This window comes from Lactuca saligna, chromosome 1, assembly GCF_052625555.1.
Source record: "Lactuca saligna cultivar CGN05327 chromosome 1, ASM5262555v1, whole genome shotgun sequence".
NCBI classification, from domain to species: domain Eukaryota; kingdom Viridiplantae; phylum Streptophyta; class Magnoliopsida; order Asterales; family Asteraceae; genus Lactuca; species Lactuca saligna.
Window position 1 is genome coordinate 52953131 of NC_136417.1, and position 20519 is coordinate 52973649.

General features: G+C 34.3%; 2 protein-coding genes across 3 annotated transcripts; one reads left to right on the plus strand and one right to left on the minus strand.

The window, feature by feature from the left end:
- Nucleotides 1-821: 821 nt before the first annotated feature.
- Nucleotides 822-1823, minus strand: LOC145036289 (uncharacterized). The gene is made up of 3 exons (XM_078984741.1): nucleotides 1706-1823; nucleotides 1142-1301; nucleotides 822-1055 (listed from the first exon to the last, which is right to left on the minus strand). The coding sequence occupies exons 2-3, from the start codon at nucleotides 1298-1300 to the stop codon at nucleotides 1008-1010; spliced, it is 207 nt and encodes a 68-aa protein (XP_078840867.1). The 5' UTR covers nucleotide 1301; nucleotides 1706-1823; the 3' UTR covers nucleotides 822-1007.
- Nucleotides 1824-7399: 5576 nt separating this feature from the next.
- IPT2 (tRNAisopentenyltransferase 2) lies at nucleotides 7400-10160 on the plus strand. Of its 2 annotated transcripts, none has more exons than XR_013678436.1 (11): nucleotides 7400-7720; nucleotides 7811-7865; nucleotides 7991-8070; nucleotides 8201-8269; nucleotides 8378-8450; nucleotides 8532-8653; nucleotides 8743-8817; nucleotides 9005-9379; nucleotides 9463-9558; nucleotides 9641-9807; nucleotides 9883-10160. XR_013678436.1 is itself a non-coding variant. In XM_078984749.1 (11 exons), exons 1-11 carry the CDS (start codon nucleotides 7532-7534, stop codon nucleotides 10000-10002), a joined length of 1401 nt encoding a protein of 466 aa, XP_078840875.1. In that variant the 5' UTR covers nucleotides 7407-7531; the 3' UTR covers nucleotides 10003-10160. The 2 variants fall into 2 exon arrangements, 1 of the variants encoding a protein (XP_078840875.1); XM_078984749.1 differs by having other exon boundaries at nucleotides 7407-7720; nucleotides 9463-9538.
- The last annotated feature ends 10359 nt before the right edge of the window (nucleotides 10161-20519 follow it).

Consider the following 20519-nt stretch of genomic DNA (forward strand, 5'->3'; position numbering starts at 1 on the left):
CCTCAATCTACAATTTCGAGTTTGTATTGTGTTTTGTATAACACATTCAAATATGTTTTTCTTATGACTTACTTCTTGTATTTATATATATATATATATATATATATATATATATATATATATATATATATATATATATATATATATCATAATAGTAACAAAGTTCACATCATAGGAAATGTAACATACAAATTATTAAAGCCCCTATATTTTTTAAATGTAACATACAAATTATTAAAGCCCCTATATTTTTTAAATGTAACATACAAATTAATAAAGTCCCTATATTTTTTGTTATTTGCGTGGTTTAATCAATATATTTTAATTTAATCAATGAAAATAACCCAATTTTGATATTTTTTGAATTGACCTTGCTATAACATGCCATAAAATGTTAAAAACGTCGCAATATAAAATTTTGTCAAACTTTAGTAGCTTTAATGGAACATTTAACGATGAAATATTCAATGACTTAAGTGAAATATTAAGTGTAAAAAGTTTCACTAAACCGACTAAACTTTGGCAAAAAAATAAATTATTGTGACCACTACACGTCATAGCAGTAGACATAAAAAAAAAAATTATAAAACTTGAGTCACTTTTATTGAATAAATAAAAATATAGTGGTTCGACCATACAAATAGCCAAATTATAGTGGCTTTTATGTAAATTACCTAAATGTAAATAACAAACAAAACAACCATTTGATGAATGATATTGTATAAATCTTTTAAATTGATCACTGCTACCTCTTTTAAATCCCAAACTTCAAAATATTAGATAGATGCCAATTAAATTTGATAAAATCATGCTAAAAAACATCCAACAATCAAGAATTTCTCCATAACAGAAAGTAGAATGTCAAAATGCAGTGGTTCAACCTACTGCAAAGTGCAAACAAATTATTTAAACTTCATAAAAGCATAAAAACTTGAACAATACAAAGGTCTAAATTCAAAGAAGAATAACTTCAAAAACTGTAAGCATTTCCTGTGTGCCTTCAGTTTTCATTCATTCTTTCCAATCCCATGAGACATGTTATAGATACCTCGACCCTATAAACAAATGCAAGCTACTTAAAAAAAAAAAAGAACTGCAAATTTATATACAAAAAAGAAAATGTTTTGAGAAATGAACTTACAATGAGAAAAAGGCAAGAACCAGCAAGAGCAACAGGAATGGCAACTGAGGTAAGTTTGTCCATTGGACTTTTCAAATGAGTGTGTTTGTGGATGCTTTGAAACAATCTTTGCTTCTCAAGGAGTTGTTCTCTTGGTCTAAAAGGTGCTTCTGCCACCATCCTGCAAACAAATGTTTTTAACTTTAGGGCAATAGAATCTACCTAAGCTCTCATCATGTTCAAAAACTTCAATTCTATTGCCAGATTCAATACCAGACTCTAAATCAAATACAAAAAAGGAAATTTCGACAATCAAAATACTGTATAGTGTATACAGATCGAGAAACAAGTAATACATGTTGATATGCCAATTGTACAGAAAAAAATCGATTCGAATCATTAATCAGATGAAGCGTCAGGTGATATATCCTCTAAAAAAGGAACTATGAGTCAAGACGTGGCATAGACTCGTTGCGTAATTTACATCTAACTCTACGAATCAAGAAAACCTAGAAACCTATAAAATCAGATCAAATTAATACGATGCAATTGACAAAGGCATCGAATTGAGACGAATGGACTTACTTGGACGTTTATAAAGTCAAGGTATTCGCGAGAGCAGAAATGGAGGAGAATCGATAACCTAGTCACCACAGAAGAGAGAAAGGATTCAGATCGATGTATTGAAATAACTTCTTGCGGAGTCAGAATTGGGGGTGATGTATTGGGCTTCGGTTAGTGGACCTCCACACCCGGCCCAATCTGGTTGAAGAAGTTGTAGTGTTATACACACGCGGTATTTGTTTTATAGTAAACTAGTTTATAATGGGGATAGTAAAAATTAATAAATTATTTATTAATTATTTTAAATAAATTATTAATTATAAAATATATCAAAATTTTAAATTTCTTATAACTTTAAATTTAAAATATAATTAGAAAAAGTAAATTTGAATTTTGAAAGGTTACCTAATATATTTTAGTTTAATTTTTAATTATTTAATATGGTTTTTTTAACGGGAAATGCATTATAAACTAGCAAGACGCTAGCATAAAAACGAGTTGCAAATTACAAGCATATAAAGGAGAAATACATCAATTAAACCACGATATAAAATTAAGAATTAATCTATTTTTTACCCAATTGAACGTAAGAATTTAAATATCATCCGCTGCCTTGAGAATGGAGCATCTATTCTTCTTAAAAACCAAGTCATTACGAGTTCTTCAAATACTCCACAATACAAAGTATATTAACATCAACTGGAGCTTCAATCTCTTCTTAGTAATGCCCGAGAAAATCAAAACAATTTTAAGCTCATCAAAAGGAATGCAAGGCACTAAACCACTCCAATTCAAATTGTATCAACCAAGACCTTATCTTCCTTGAGAACGAGCGGTGCATGCATATATGCTCAATAGTTACATGGTTTGTCTTTGTGGTTTTCAATAAATTTAATATAATTTGTTTTTGTGGTTTTCAATAGTTACACAGTCCCTAAAAATGCTATCGAAATCTGTAAAAACTTGTAAGATGATAAATATATTCTAGTTTTGTACTTTTTATTTTAGTTGTTATCATTTTGAGTGGCCTTAGGCATAGGGTGGTCCTTATTGCATTTTTGTGAAAATAGCAAAATGGTCACTTGAATTTTAAAAATGACAAAATAAAAAAAAATGGACAAAATTAGAAATGACAAAAACAAAAGCATCTTTGTCATTTTGTATGTACTTCAACGGATGACAATTAATAGGAGTTAGTTTCAAGGACCATGCATTCAATTAGAGATGAAAACGGATACGTGTATACTCAATTTTGTATTTTCCATCCCCATACCTTCGTTCCCATACCTAATACCATCTCCATCGGGAATTAAAAATCTATCATCATCCTCACCCCCAATGGGGAACAGGTTCCCGATGGGTAATCAAGTATTTTTCTCCATTATAAAGTTTTGAACTTTTTTGAAAACTAACACATATTTATATATTAACCAACAAAACAAAAACTAATAGAAATAATATAAAACAATATAACACTGAATCCATTAAACATGAACAATAGCATTCAAGTTTATAAATTAAACGATTTTTTTTGCAAAAAAAAAAAAAAAAAAAATCTTCCAAAAAGTAAAACCTTACTATGACTACTCGCGTACTTTCACTTATGCATTATGATTTATGGATTGATTAAAAATAAAAACATATATATATATATATATATATATATATATATATATATATATATATATATATATATATATATATATATCAGGTACCCATCGGGGTCGGGTTTGGGTACGGGTATGTGTACCCAATAGGTAGAACCATCCCTATCCACATCCCCGATTTTTGCATTCGAATAATACGCATCTCCATCCCGGTCAAATCGAAGATTTACCCGATCAACTCGGGTTAGGGTTTCGGGTACCCATCCAGTACGGGTTTTTTTTTCCATCTCTACATGCAATTTTTGGAAACCGAGTTTTGTCAAAAAAAATACAAAATTAGATTAAAAAGTGTAAACCACAAGTGATGAAACTTTAATTTACTTTTTGTTTTATTAAAATAATATTTTGGGTAAATTACACCAATCGTCCATCGTGCACATGTCAGAAAGCGTGTTTAGTCCCTATTTTCAAAAATTAACTCGGACCGTCCCTTTTTTGGTTAAAAGTTGCATGTTTCATCCCTCATCAATTTAAATCTACATGTTTCATCCCTTATGAGACTTGAAAAGACTATATTACCCTTGTTTATTTTCTTTTTGATTTTCTTTTTGATTGTTTAATTTTTTTAATTATATTATATAAAAAAAATAAAGTGGGCCCTCACCTTACACACCCCATCCCCACTTAACTAGATACCCTAAATCTCCCATCCGTTCTTTATCTTCGTCTCAAAACTCATCTCTCCGGTGAAGCAAAAATTCGGCCATCGGAGGTAATCATCATCATCTTCAAACCACCGGGGTCCTCCCCTTCGCACCAATGATGTCATCCCGTGCAAGTAAGCGTTGCTATCTCCTCCAATCCACCATCGTCACATCCAAGCCACCTCCACCTCCTCACTTGTGCGCTGCCACTGTGGAGATCGGTTATGGAGCTCAAAGGATCACAACCATTCTCTCTATCTCTCCTCCTTCTCTAATCTGAATACTTTATCTTCCAACCTTCACCTTCATCGTCTTAGATCATCGTCGCCTAGGGTTTCTTCTCAGATTGTGATCACCACCTAGGGTTTTATCTCAGATCGCTTAACCTTCTCGAGCATCAAACGTGATAAAATATGTGGATCTTTAGCGACTTCGTCCCTACAAGCTTCTCTTCTTGTTCCCTTCATTATTGTTTGTGAAGAAGATATATGTTGTTGGTGATCTACGGTGGTCCTGGAGAGATATGATGGTGATGGTATTGATCGGTGGTGTTGTTAATCTGCCTAATTTTCATCTTAATTGTCTTAATCAGTTAAGTAATTCCCAACACATGTATATTGGCCATATAACTAGTCTCTTATGTATGTATGTCCTTCAATCCACATAAATTCGTGTAATTTACTTTTTTTTCGGAGAAAGGAAGAGGACGGGTGGTTTTTGGTGATTCTGGTGGTGCTGGTTTCCCGGAAAAGTAAAAGGAAAAGGGAAAGAGAAGGGGAGGGGACACTTAGATTTTTTTTATAATATAAAACTGATAAAGTAATAAAAGAAAATGAAAAAAGGAATTATTAAGGGTAAAGTAGTCATTTCATGTCAATAGGGACTAAGCGTGCAAGAAAAAACAAAGTCAGGGATGGTCCAAGTTAATTTTTGAAAATAGGGACTAAACACGCTTTCTGGCATATGCATGAGGGACGATTGGTGTAATTTACCCTAATATTTTTATCATTTATATATGGACGAACACCTCTTGCTTTCAGTGGATTTTGTTAAGGGTGGCAATTATTGACATGACATGACAAAAATACACGACACGAAACAAAATTGGGACGAAAATGAAATTTGAATTCGTGTTCATGTTAAGTGTAAAAAACACGATGTCGTGTCGTGTTCATGTTTAAAATTCGACACGAAATTGACACGATTTAACATTTATTTGTCGTGTTTTCGTGTTATGTATGATTAAATATTAATTAAATAAACTAATTTTTTATTATGTTATCTTTATCGTGTCGTGTCGTATTTGTCGTTTTTTAATTGGTTTGTTTTCGTTTTAGTTAAAAAAAACACAACATCGTGTCGTATCGTGTTTGTGTTACATAAAACATTGTCGTGTTGTGTCGTGTCAGACAAAAACACGACACGATGGCCCGATTTGCCACCCCTAGATTTTGTGCTTTTATTTGAACATGATTCTTATTGATTTTTAGAACATGATGCTATTTTAATATGATGAGTAAACTATACGAATCGTCCCTTGTAAACGTGTTAAAAAACATGTTTAATCCCTATTTTCAAAAATTAACCCGACATATCCTTGCAATGTTTTCTTCTCACTCGAATCGTCCCGATGGACATAAAATGACTATGTTACCCTTTTCATTTTTTTTATTATTTTTTTTAAAGTTTGTTTATTATTGACAATTTAAAAGAAAAACAAAAATAGTGCGACCACCATAAAACCCTTAACCTTTACCTCCACCCACAACCTTCATCTTCATTCTTTTGTTATCAGATCTATAGAGAGAGAGAGAGAGAGAGAGAGAGAGAGAGAGAGAGAGAGAGAGAGAGAGAGAGAGAGAGAGAGAGAGCTGTCATCGTCACCACAACCGTCACCGAAGATACCAAGAAAGAAGCCCATCGCTTCATTCCACCTGTGCATCACTATTGCCAGAGTTACCCGATCATATTTTATTTGTAGGTTTGCTTGCCACCATCTCCGACATAACCATTGTCTTCTCCATTCGATTATCACCACCTACGCCCCGCCATCCCGCACAATTTAGTGTTTACATATCCACATTTGTGAAACAACTCATCTCACTTCTCCGTTCTTAGATCTGCACTCCATGGATTTGAACAACGTGGATTTGTACTTCGTCGATATGCACGTTGAAGATCGTCTCTTTGAACACTTTTGGGTGGTGGTGTTGGAGAATTAAATCACACCCATTATTTGGAGGTGAATGGTGATGTTTTTCGAAGGTGACTGGTGGCCAGTGATGGCTGGTGATCGAAGGTGGTTGGTTGCCGAAGATGACCTGTAGTCGGAGGTGGTGGATGGATGGGGGTTGGAACTTGGAAGCAATTTATGAAGTTTATTTTTCTAACAATTATAATTAATAAAAAAATATTAGATAAATAAAAAATAGTTGAAAATAAATGAAAAAATAAAAGGAAATCGCAAAATAGTCATTTTATACCTACGAGGGATGTAACGTACAACTTTTAACGATATGAAAGACGGTCCAAGTTAAATTTTAAAAATAAAAACTAAATGCACCACTTAACACTTGAACAAGGATGAATCATGTAATTTACTCTTTTATGATAAAGGTGGTGATGATAATGACTGTGATATTGTTGCTAGGAGATAAATATTTCATTTGATTTTATTTCATTTAGACAATAACAAATAAATTTTAGGTTGCACAAAACATACAATTTTCTTTATGTATACTACATATTTAAGGTAAACATCTTATTTTGAAAACATGGAAAATACTGCACACATTTTATATATTCGATATCAGTTACCAACCAAGAAAAAGAAAAAAAAACAACCCAATTAGTAGAAGTGTAGGACTGTAAATATACCAAACTTCATCGAACCATTTGACGAAAAATTCATTTATGTCCGTTTATTCATAAGGAGAAAACATGAACAAAACAATTCCTTCATTTAGTTGAACGAATTAAACGAATTAAACGAATAAACACGATAAATGATCTAGTTCTCTTATTTACATTCATATATCTCAATGTGGAGCTTATAATAATGATTTAAGTCTTACTTCTAAATTTCATAAAAATATTATAAGTAGTACTATTAATTACGATTAACATATATAAATGTTGACAATTAGCTATTAAGATTTATTAAGATTTTCTTGATTTGGATGTTTATGTCATTTATGTTCGTTTGTTTTTTTTTTTTTTTTTCTTTTTTGTGTTTGTTATTATCATTTAGCACCTTAACATAAAGTAATTTGTAAACAAACAAATACTAATAATGAAACAATTTATTATTTGTTATGTTTGTTCATTTGTTCGGTACTTCCGTGAGCTTGAAAACAAACACTTGTTCGTGCTCGTTCGATTCGTTCGATTCATTTACAATGGGTATAATCAGAAATGTTTCTAAACTATAGGGTTGCCCGAGTAATAAAGAGAAACTTTGAGGGGGCGTTCCATCCCCTTGATCTCTTTCCACTCATCTCCGGCGGCCGCATCGGAGGAGAGAGGGCGAGCGCGAGATGGAGCGTGACAGTTGCAGAGACCCGAATGGCATTCCGAACCCGAAAGAAGAAGAAAACCCAAAAATTTCGAATTCCAAGCCAAAAGTAGTAGTGATAATGGGAGCAACAGGTTCTGGAAAATCTCGTCTCGCCATTGACCTAGCTTCACAATTCCCTATCGAAATCATTAACGCCGATTCCATGCAGGTTTGAACACAAGCATACAAGCACACAAGTACGGACATATATGTATTGGTATTACCTTATTTGTTCTTGTCTCGTGAACTCTTTGATTAGGTGTACGAAGGATTGGATGTTCTCACTAATAAAGTTCCACTTCACGATCAGAAAGGTTCGATTGATTTCTCGCATGAAAACAAATTGATCAAACATCCATATCATTTCACCATACAATGTCTTCGTTCTTTCTTCCTCAATGTATCATCACTAATCATCTGTGATTCTCTGTCTATGTAGGAGTGCCACACCATCTCTTGGGTACAATCAGCCCTACGGTCGAGTTCACTGCAAAGGATTTTAGGGATTCTGCAATTTCCGTGAGTACTTATCCTCTCTACATAATAAACAAAGATTGTCACTTTAATGCTTCATTGATATTTTATGATTGTTTCTCCATATTTTTCCACTTGAATGTCCTTGTGATCATAACAAGTTTGCTACTTTCAGCTTATCAACGACATAACATCCAGGAATCATTTGCCAGTCATTGTTGGAGGCACAAATTACTATATTCAGGTATAACATTACTTAGTGTTTTCATTAAGATCTAAAGCTTATAGAATTTCAATCTCTAAATGTAGTGTAACATGTAGTTTTGTTCCTTGTTCTCCTTGCTATTTTCAGGCACTTGTGAGTCGATTTCTTTTAGATGATTCACCTGTGGATACTGATGAACTCAGCTTAGATGAAACATATGGTAAACAACATTTTTTTACTTCAAACTCTTATCCACTCTTTTAACAATCAGACATGAAATTAGTCAATTACCGATGAACAGGAGATAAACAACAACCTAATGAACTTATGCAAGAACAAGAGAATTTTAGTTATAGTTATGATAATCTTAAAGATCTTGATCCAGTTGCAGCAAATAGAATCCATCCAAATGACCAAAGAAAGGTAAGGACTAAGTGGCATCCTTTCAAAAGTCCTTAATTTTGCAAATCTTTCATAAACATTCAATAATAATTAATATTTCCATATTGCAGATTAATCAGTACCTTCATATATACGCTTCCTCTGGTGTTCTTCCTAGCAAATATCTTCAGGAAAAGACTATGGAGGTTAGTATCCCATATTCTTCCAAAACAATACTTGAATAATCCAAACAGGTTAAATACAAGAAATAGCAACATACTTTGATTGATTTGTTTATTATAGCAATATCATTTAAATACAAACTGAAAGTAGAATGCTATTTTTTGCAATTATTTACTTGACTGAGTTATAATCTTGTATATGTCAGAACAGAACTGGGGAAATGCAGATAATTTGAGATACAATTGTTGTTTTATATGTGTGGATGCTTCTCTCCATGTTATAGACAAATATGTGGACAAAAGGGTAGATCAAATGATCGATTCAGGTTTACTTCTAGAAGTTTATGACATTTTTAACCCTGATGCTGATTACACTCGAGGCTTACGCCAAGCAATCGGTGTCAGGGAGTTTGAGGTCTTTTTAAAAACTTATCTCTCCAAAGGGCAAAATGGTAATTTTGAGAGTCCCATTGACAAGTCAAAATTAAACATGAATGAAATCTTGAGTACCCCTGGTGAGAAAGAGCTTCTTCAAGATGCAATTGATAAAGTCAAATTAAATACCAGAAGACTTGTTCGAAGACAGGTAAAATTAAAATAATATTTTTTAATAATCATACATATATAATTGTTATTAATTTAAAAGATGTAATTCTCTTATTTTTCCAGAAAAGAAGGCTTATTCGGCTCCAGACATTGTTTGGGTGGAACATACATTATGTCGATGCAACAGAATGTCTTTCATGTATGATAAAGGGCAAATATGTAATTTTCAATTCTTGAAAAGGAAAGTGAAGATCTATTCATCTTAACTTCTTAATGATATTAGGTTTGTTTTTATTTTCAGGTTTTACAGAAGAGTCATGGACTACAAATGTGGTTGGGCCTTCAATCCAGATAATAAAATCTTGTTTTGAAAAAGATATAAATTTGGTCCCTAATTTTGATGCAACAAATGGTATTAAAGGATTAAAATTAAATGAAAGAGATTTATGGACACAACACATATGCAAGGTTAGATTTTATGTATTTCAGGTTAAAAAAAAAAATGTAATTTGTTCAGTTTCTGAAAATATATATTACTTGTAGGCATGTGGGAATAAGGTGCTTAGAGGGGGATATGAGTGGGAACAACATAAACAAGGCCGGAATCATCGGAAAAGAGTATGCCGGCTTAGGAAGTCCGGAATCACTGCCTTGGATGAGTAACGGAATCGCTGATTCCGGTTTTTATTTTTGGAAATGTGAAACTATGGTTATGTTTAAAGACTTTAAGTGAAGTCAACTAGTTAACACATTGTTCTATGTGAAGTATCAAAATATATCTATAAAGTTATAAACTTATCATTATTGTAATTAACTAATTATATTACTGTTTTTAACATAGTAGTTATCTATTTTAACTTTTTTTTTTTTTTTTTTTTTTTTTTTTTTTGAAAATGCTGCCATTTGTGAAAACAGTGTTTACATGTATTCTAGAAAGGAATATTATGAAAGTTAGCATTATGTTGTGCCAAGGATGTTTCACCTTTGTTTGTGGGAAACATAATAATTGAGTACTCGACGTGAGCCCATTTCAAATTGTTACACGAATACGCCACACACGTGAGACCAATAATAATTCATTAATTCTATTGTTACTATAGTTGGTATTTTATGTAAATGAATTATAAGACAGTTAATTTTAGAGCCATTGAACCTTTAGAAAAGAGTAAATTAACAAGTATAATTTATTTGTTTTAGAATTTGAAAAAATGACAACTTTCTTTTGGAATCCCCAATTTCGGATTAGTTATGAGTGTTTTGGAATGGGTGGGTGGTTAGTGAGATTTGACGTAAAGGTGCTACGTTTTAGACTATGATTGTGCATTTCGGACTCATATACAGTTTATAATCTATATTATTGTAAAGTGATATTCAGGAATAACAAAAAAAGCTTTCGTATGTAATTTCTTGTTCTATTTTGTAGTGTGATTGGTTTACATATTGTTTAGAGGACTTTAATGTCTAGATTTTTATTATTTAAATTGAATTGTAATTAGTTTTTTAGAGTATGTATTTGTAGTGGAGGATAATGGTACTAAAAAACTACCTTATGAATTAAGTTACTTCAGATTATACATGTTTTGGTGTAGATTTAACCAAGGATATCAACCTCTATATGTTGCTTAAGTTGGTGGTTTCAAAGTCCATATGACATACTAATCAGATTTATCACTTAATTATGCAAATTATTGACTACACTAATATCAAATATTTTATTAATATTGTAAATAATATGGTTCATAATACAGTTATATTGTATGTTGTTAATCGAATCACATGGGATTTAACCTTACTTTTTTTTGACTTATTCTAACTTCTACTTTTATTAAATTTCGGTGTTATAATAAAAAGGCAAACAAAGTTCATTTATTAATGTAGCATAAATATGTAGGGTCTCAAATTTCAAATCAAAATTTTCGTCTTAAAAATATAATATAATGTCATATTGTGCTCCTAAAAGTAATGTAAAAGCATTTTTGTCCAATAATTGTAAAATATAATTTCCAAAACAGAGTAACATAATAAAATTAACATAAATCTAATTCATAAATCAACAGTGATGCACCGCGGTACAATCAAGTTGGACCTTCCTCCTAACAACAAATGTAACACCTTAATTTTAAACCATTTTTTCATTTTTAATTTAACAAAGATTAGGGTTTGACAAATCAAGTTCTCAAATATATATAATTATTCAAAACAACATTGTCACAGAATGTAAGAGTTCATAAACTGTCTCAACAACAAATCCCCCGACGAGTGTGTACAATCAGACATTCGCCTTCTTGCGGTCCTCAAAAGTACCTGTAATACATAAATCAACAACCGTAAGCACAAAGCTTAGTGAGTTCCCCAAAACACCACACACAACATAACACAAATAAACAACTATGAGTTATCAGCAACCTTAGGTACTGTCAGTAGTCCCAATGGGCTAACAGCATGCTCAATGGGTTATCGGTAACCCTGGAGACTATCAACAGTCTTAGTCACATACAAACAACATAACATAATAATAATAACTAGACCCAACTGGTCGTCACAGATACAACTATCCTACCACACATGTAAGAATAAGTAAAGAGACTCACCTGACACCGTCGACAAGTAAATCTCACACCCCGAACTGCCGGAACTAGACTCCGCTTAGTTAACGGAATAATTAACCCTAATTAATAATTAAGGTCTAAAACTATATTCGAGAGTCCATATCCCACAACTAAGTCCTCTAAGGGAAAAAATACCATTTTGCCCTTCACATGGTCCAAAACCCTAAATCTTGACCAAAGGTCAAAAAGTCAATGAAAGTCAATTGCCTAGCGCGTATGTTGGGCGTACAACTCAATCAGAAGCCATCGGGGGGCGAACCGGCTACACGGGGAGTAGCTAGGAGTACACCCAACGTACTCAATCTACTTCCTTTTTCACTAACTTTGTGTCTTAATCCTTTAAGACAACTAACCAAACCTTAGATCTGACCCATCTAAGATGTCTTAGTCCATAAAGTCGTTGACTTTAAGCCTTTGCATGGATAGGAAGGACTCAATGCAACAAACCTTAAGTTCTAACACACTCTAAGGTACTTTACTCATGCATGAGCCATAAGGAGTGATCAAACACCCATTTTTATGAATCTACAGGTCCTAAAATGCATTAAGAGATAGCTACAATTCCCTGTAGTGCTCCAAAATCATAAAGGTCCAATCTTGGGGACAAAAACTCATAAAACTTCAACCATGTAGATCAAATAGAAAACACATCAAGGTATAAACTTTATACCTTAAAAAGATGCACAAGGTGGAAAGGTTCCTGGATTTACAAGCTTGCAAGCAAACACTTATTCTTCTCTAGACTCTTTCATCAACAAAATGCACCAAAACACTCAGTAAACTCACAAAATTCACACAAACAACTGAGACTTGGATTTAGGGTTTGGGGAGGGAATGGTGGCTGATAAGGATGATCAAATGGGGATATAATGTTGTTTAAATAGAGAGTAACCCTTAATATTAGGGTTTGGAGTATGGGCTAGTATGTCGGGCGTACCACACATACACCCAACATACTAGCAGATCATCTGCGATTTCATGTTGCACAAGTACGCTGCGCGTACTCTTAAGTACGCCCTACGTACGACCAAAAATGCAAACCTTTTCCTTAAGGGATCAATTATGTAACTTTTGATAAAAATAAAAACAATAATAAACATACCTGAAATTGGGATGTTACAACATAACAACTTGAAAAAAATTTAATCCATAACTATAAGCATAAAGCTTAGTGAGTTCCTCAATATACCACATATAACATCACATATACAATATATATATATATATATATATATATATATATATATATATATATATATATATATATATATATATATATATATATATAAGGCTCACAGTCAACACCTCCATAGGCTTATAGGCTTATATCCATCATCCCAAAGACCTGTTATACTTCCATCTGACATAGACTTCCATTTGATTTATAATCAACACCTTAATGGACCTATAGGTATAAAGCCATCATCCCAAAGACCTGTTAAAATTCCTATAATCATTAGATTATAGTCAAAATCTTAGTAGACCTATAAGCACATGACCATCATCCTAAAGACCTGTTGAACTTCCAACTACATCTCCTAGTGGACTTGAAGGCTTACAACCAACTTCCCCTATGATCCTACACATAATAAAAAACAAATTAACCAACCTAAACATACAATAATACCCTAACAACACCCATAAAAGTTATTACACTACACATACAATGTCACACATAGTACAATGAGAAAACTCGCCTGAGTCTACTAGCAGTGTCCCAACAACAAACTTTGCAAAAAAACAACTAGCAAAACCAACTGATACCAAATCAAGACTAAACCTCAGTCTAATACTGACATCCAATAAAGTTTGAACAAAAGTCAAAATGGTTGAAAGTTAATAGTCAACGATTAATGTGTCGCAACCCAGCTCCTGGTCGCGTCACAATTACTAGGCGACAAAATAGTCGCAAATCTGGATGAAGGCTCATGTCACGCCCATTCCATGGTCGTCCCGTGCTTTCCAAGGAAGAGTACTTATTCCATTAAATGCTTAATCCAACAAGTCAGAGGCTAACATTCTCAGATCTTATCTACACAAGGTTCTTATCAACTTTATCCATTCACAAGTGCCAAACAAGCAAGAACTCAAGCCCTAGGTTTAACATAGTCCAAAAAGCTAACAATCTCATGCATGGATCAAAAAGGAAGTCCAAAATGCCTTCAAAATGACATAATGGTCGCAAAACATCAATCAAAATCATCTTTGGACCTGAAGTTCTCCAAAATCCATATAAATCACGACATAAATGACCAAAAACCAACAAGATGATAGATATAAGATCAATCAATTAAAAAGCTTGAGTCTTGATCACTAACACAACTTGAGGAGGCCACAAGAAGGTAGAAAGTCTATGGAGTTTGCTTCTCCTGACACAAACTAGCAACCAACTCTTCAATCTCTCTCTTTAAGGTATCAAACACAAGGAAAGAAGGAAAAGGACACTAGGGCTTTAGAAGTGAAGGGTTTCTGGGTTCGAGGTTGAGCAATAAGGGAAACCTTAGAAGTTAGTGTCATTGAATAAGGCTCAAGATTAGGGTTTGGGCTTATTGCGACTTTACGTCACAATCTATACATGGTCGCATCGCAACTTGTGACGTGGCATGCACTGTAACACTCCATTTTACGAGTCGTTATCTAGGGTTTTTTTTTTTTCAAAACCCTATTCTCGATTTCCCTGAAAAACTCATAAAAATAAATTTAAAAACACATATGTTATAACTATCCCCCACTTATCTGGATTTCGTTGTTGAAATCAGTCTTGGCGAAACACTTTAGATATGTTTCTTGCAATTCCTCGAATAGATTTTCCAAATCCAGTCCCTATTTCATTTGAGATGTCACTACATCTTTCTATCCCAAACACCTTTGCTTCACGACTTAGAATTACAAGGTCAGAAGGTCTCCATGTCCAAATAACATAACCCATCATTTCATGATAATCTTCCAAAATTGGGAAGTCGTCGGGTTGAACCTCTGAAACTAACACTGTAACACAAACAACGATTCCCCTAAAAAGGCAACACTTTCTCATAGAATGGACGAGCATACCTCCTAACGACTCACAACTTCACACCGCAACCGATCATTTGATGGGTTTTGAGTACTATAACAATCCTATGGTGCACATAAAACCCTAATGCTTTGGATCTAAGTTTTCTCAAGTTATACGTGTAATTTTCATTTTTCTAAAGCATGAACCCTAACTAGCATACAATTTAGAGATTTACAACATAAAACAAGTTAGATGAATACTCATTGTTGTAGCTTGTAGGACTTGGCCTTTCAAGAGGTTAGTACCTCAAGTGTGATACCTCAAATAAGTCACAAACACCAAAAGCAAAAGGATGCTTATGAGAGAGAGGTTAGGAAGCACCAAAATCGGCTAGGGTTTCCCCTTGGAAGAGATAGGCTGATTTTGGGAAGTCTAGGGATTCAATTTATAGTGTGGAATTCTTAGGGTTTCTTACATAAAACCCTAATTTACTTAAGCCTTTAGGGATTCGAATGATCCACATGATAGACCCTTTGGACTAACTCTTCATGGACTCTCACATAGATTTAGCCTATCCCTAATCAACATGGATCATTAGCCCAAACTATAGATATTACTGATTTACTTAATCAGTCCTTGTAAATTTAATCAGTCTCTTTTGATCACTAAATTAATTTGAAATTAATTCTTGATCAGTACCAATTAAATAATATGATTTCTCAATTAATATATTATTCTTATAATATATTAATAAATCACAAATAACCTCTTTCTCAAATATCCATCCTATTAAATTGCTCCGGTGAAAGCAACGCAAAAGGACCATGCTATAATCGGGTCAAGTACATACCAACTATAGTTATGGGCTTAGACACCTAATCCAATAGTCTCCCACTTGGATAACTATAATAACTATAACTGCCAATGTGACTTAAAAATCCGATTAGCAATCGTAGCTCTCAAAAGATGTTGTCTTTTAGATAAGCGATCATATAATCCTCTGTTCTTCAAGATATCATGTGGACAAAGACATGGAATAAGGTCATACTCATTGTCAAGCAGTTTGTTTCCCGATTTTAGATTTCTTTTACATAGAACTTAACTAAACACATCAATTGAGTCCTGATCGGGCCCGACACATAAGTCAAAACAAAATCATCGAGGTGCCCAAGATATCACTTTTAATCCTCTTAGGATAAAAGGAACAGATAAACTACGACTTATATGCTTGTACTAATTACTTGTTAAATTATACAAAACAATATGTTTTATAACATCACGTTACTGATGCGTTTTCATATTATCAATGCATAACCAAATCGTAATCAACAACTCATATATATCTTGGTTTGAAGACTATACAATGTTATCGTCTCACAATCACTCATGATAAATTCCCATGAAGTGATTCATGTGAGGCTGGGTTTAATCCAATACTCAAATCTTATTTCAGGAGCACTCATGAACGTTGTAGCAAACCTTTGCTATGTCTAAACACCTTAGAAAATCTACAAGCCAATTCATGACAGTCTAACCTCATAGCTTACTTCTAAAGTATGATTGATTGTGGATAGTTTAAATAATCATATTATTCTGAAAGTCAAAATATGCAAAAGCGAAACATAAAATGAACTATTGACAAAAGATAGTAAACTTTACTTATAAATAAAACCCTTATTATTTAATCGTCAAATGTCAATTACATTTATTTGTTACAAGTTTCTAACTGCCTATCTAATCACTAAAACTAATATCGTCTCTTAGGAAAATGCTCTTAGCATGCTGGAAATGCTTAACCCCACTCAGTCCCTTCGTAGGGGATCTGATGGGTTATCCTTTGACGATACCCTTTTCACTACGAGGAGTCGCTCTTCTACTCGATGTCTTATGAAGTGATATTTTATGTCGATGTGTCTGGATCTGCCATGATCCCTTGGTTCCTTGGTTAAGGTGACCGCACACTCCTTGTCACAACAAATCTCCACAGGTTCCTTTACAACTGGTACAACTCCAAGGTCTACGATGAAGTTCTTTAGCCATATTGCCTCATTCGATGCTTCGCTTGCTGCTATGTAGTCTGATTCACATGTTGAATAAGCTATAGTATCATGTTTGGAACTTTTCCATGTTACTTCTCCTCCATTTAGGGTAAATACCCAACCCGAATGAGAGCGGAAATTATCTCTGTTGGTATGAAATTTGGCATCACTATACCCTGTCACTTTCAATTCATCACTCCCACCGAGGGTAAGGACCCAGTCCTTAGTCCTCTGCAGGTACTTAAGAATGTTCTTTACTGCTATCCAGTGAGTTCTACCAGGATTACCTTGATATTGACTAACCATGCTCAAAGCAAAAGCCAAATCAGGGCGAGTACATGTCATATCATACATGATCGAGCAAACGGTAGAAGCATATGGTACTCGATTGTGACATCCCCAAAATCACGGCCAGAAAAGACCGGTTTTGTTTATACTTTGTTTAAAAATCAGAGTAATATTTTAAATAAAAGAGTTGCGGAATTCATCCCCAAGACAAAAATATGATAAAGATTTATCAAAGCATTTCCGTAGAAATGTATTTCATTAAAAGACTCGGGATGTCATGTTCGATACAGATCAAAAGTATAAACAGTACAATACAAGCCTTACTACATTATTTCATATCTACAGGCCTATATCCGTAATCCCTCATCCAAAACATCACATCTATGCTCGAGCACCACTACCTGTAATACATGAAACTGAGTGGGTCAGACTTGGGAGCCTGTTGAGCACATAGGGGTTTCAACCCACAATAAATAAGTTTATTAATTTAATCAACCAACAATAACCTGATTACCCGTTCCCGTTATCCTCACATTACGTCCCTAAACACCTATCATAAGGGACCTATCCTAAGGATCATCATCGGGATGGAAACTACCGCTAAGGGGGGTCCTAGCAATAAATGTCCTAAAGGCAACCATGTGGGGGATGGAGTACACCAGTGAACACATTGTTCACAAACACCTACAGGTTGTGAGCCTGCTAGCGTTCCACTGGACTGTCTAGAAGAGTCCGTGGTCGTCATCCATACTCCGCTAGATGACAGAATCAACAACAACAACATCGAGGTCTCTTTTCATTTTATCACACATCGTCTTAGTACATCTACCCATGTTTTACCCCAACATTTTTGTAGATATGAAATACTTATACAGTTTAAATCATTTAAAACATGTATAAAATCGTTCATCCAACATAGACAACAAGTATTCAGATAATATGCACACTTAGCATGTAATTTATATATAATACTTCATATCTATTTGTAAGATGAAAGTAACTATGCACTCACCTGAGAAGGTGGTGACTCGGCGTTTGGACAACACTTCGTTACTCTTAACACAATCTTCCTTCGACAAAACCTAGTATCATTACCACTAGGGTTTAGTCTAATATTCACTGAGACTAATTAATAGTCTCGCTATTATTACTATTATATAAGCGTTAAACGATACTTATATAACCCATAATAATAGCCCAAGTACTTATTAGAAGGTCCTAATAACATTACTATATTAAAACATAAGCTAAACTAAAGATAGGTTAGGCGTAGCTCACTTACAGCGGGTTTTTCTCAAAACCAGGCTTCGCTGGAGCAACTTTTCCGAGCCAAAAGGCTCTTTTCTCGGGGCTTCGGGAGCCTCGGGGCTTCCTTCGGGTGCTAGGGGGTTTACCTAGACTTTAGGGGGGGGGGGGGGGAGGCCTTTAAAGAGAGAAACTAGAGAGAGAAAGTGAAGTTGGGAAGGTGTGAAGAATGAGGGAACCTGACACCTCTATTTATAGTCCGGAAATCCCCAAACTCATTGAGTTGGCCTCCAAATCGTCGAGTTCCAGGCCATGTGTCAGAATTCTGGTGGCGAAATGTGTGTGCCCTATATTGTGCCACGTCACCCCTTTTGCAGCAGCACCCTGCTGACTTCTAAATCCCGTAACTTTCGCATACGAGCTCCATTTTTGAGGTTATTTTTTTCCACGCGTAGCTAAAAACAAGATCTACAACTTTCATTTAGACTCCGTCGGCTAATTCTCGACCGATCTTAAATTGAACTGTAGGAGGAGATTAGACTGCTAAATGACCGCGAAGAATTCGTAACTCCTTAATATGGACTCCGTTTTCGTCTGTATTTTTACCATTGAGCTCCTATTAATGAGATATTCAACTCTCATTTAGGTCGCGTAAGCCAAAAACCGCTCGAACTAAAATTCGAGTTTCGGGTTGTACACTGCTAAGCCGAAACTTTGAAAAATCATAACTTCCTCATACGAAATCAGATTTGGGCGTTCTTTTTATGGATTTTATCAATTTAACATACTCTATGACTTTGGTTTAGATTACTAAGGCTAAAAAGTCTTCTATCGTAAATTCACTTTATATGCTTCCTGGTGTCGTGCCGGTTCCGTCGCAAAACTTCGACGGGTCATAACTTTTTCGTTATAACTCGGATTTTGGCGTTCTTTATATCCCCGAAATCCTTGTTTCGACCACTAAAATTTTATGTAAAGATATCGGGCTTATATCACACTTTAATTTTGACGCTTATTTTTATTCTTTTTTAATTCAACCTTTATAATTAAGTATAAAACACATAAATTCACATAATACTCAAATATTTCATCTTTATTACTTCAAAAAGAGTTACAATAGTTGAACAAGACTATTAAATTGTCTAAAATGCTTAGCCCTGAAGCCCGGATGTTATATCGACTCATTTCTGCTATTTCGGCATCGGTACTCGGACTATGAGTCTTACTCAGTTTGATATTGCTCTGGATTGACAATTCTCCTTTCTTGGAATTCTCCATGTTGAAACGTTTCAACACCTTGTCCAAGTAGGTAATTTGACTAAGTCCTATTAGTATTTTACTCATATTTCTCAATATCCTTATCCCTAGAATGTAAGCAGCTTCCCCGAGGTCCTTCATAACGAAACACTTCCCAAGCCAGGATTTAATGTCCTACAAGGTTGGAACGTCGTTTCCTATATGTCATCCACATACAATAGCAGAAATCTAACTATACTCCCACTAGCTTTGACATATACGCATGACTCATCCTCACTTCTCGAAAACCCAAACTCTTTGACTTTCTCATCGAAACAAAGATTCCATCTGCAAGATGCTTGCTTTAATCCATAAATGGATTTCTCAAGCTTACACACTTTATTACGGTACTTCGCATCTACAAAACCATCTAGATGACTCATGTAAACATCTTCAACCAAATTTCCATTAAGGAAAGTGGTTTTGACATCCATCTTCCATATTTCATAATCATGAAATGCAACTATGGCTAGCATAACCCTTATAGATTTCATATTCGCTACTGGTGAGAAGGTTTCGTCATAGTTAACTCAAGGAGTTTGAGTGAACCCTTCGCAACCAATTGCACCTTATATGTGTGTACATTGCCATCCATGTCGGTCTTCTTCTTGAAGATCCATTTGCACCCGACCGTATTACGACCTGGTACATTTTTAACCAAGTTCCAAACTTGATTGTCATACATGGACTGAATCTCGCTATCCATCG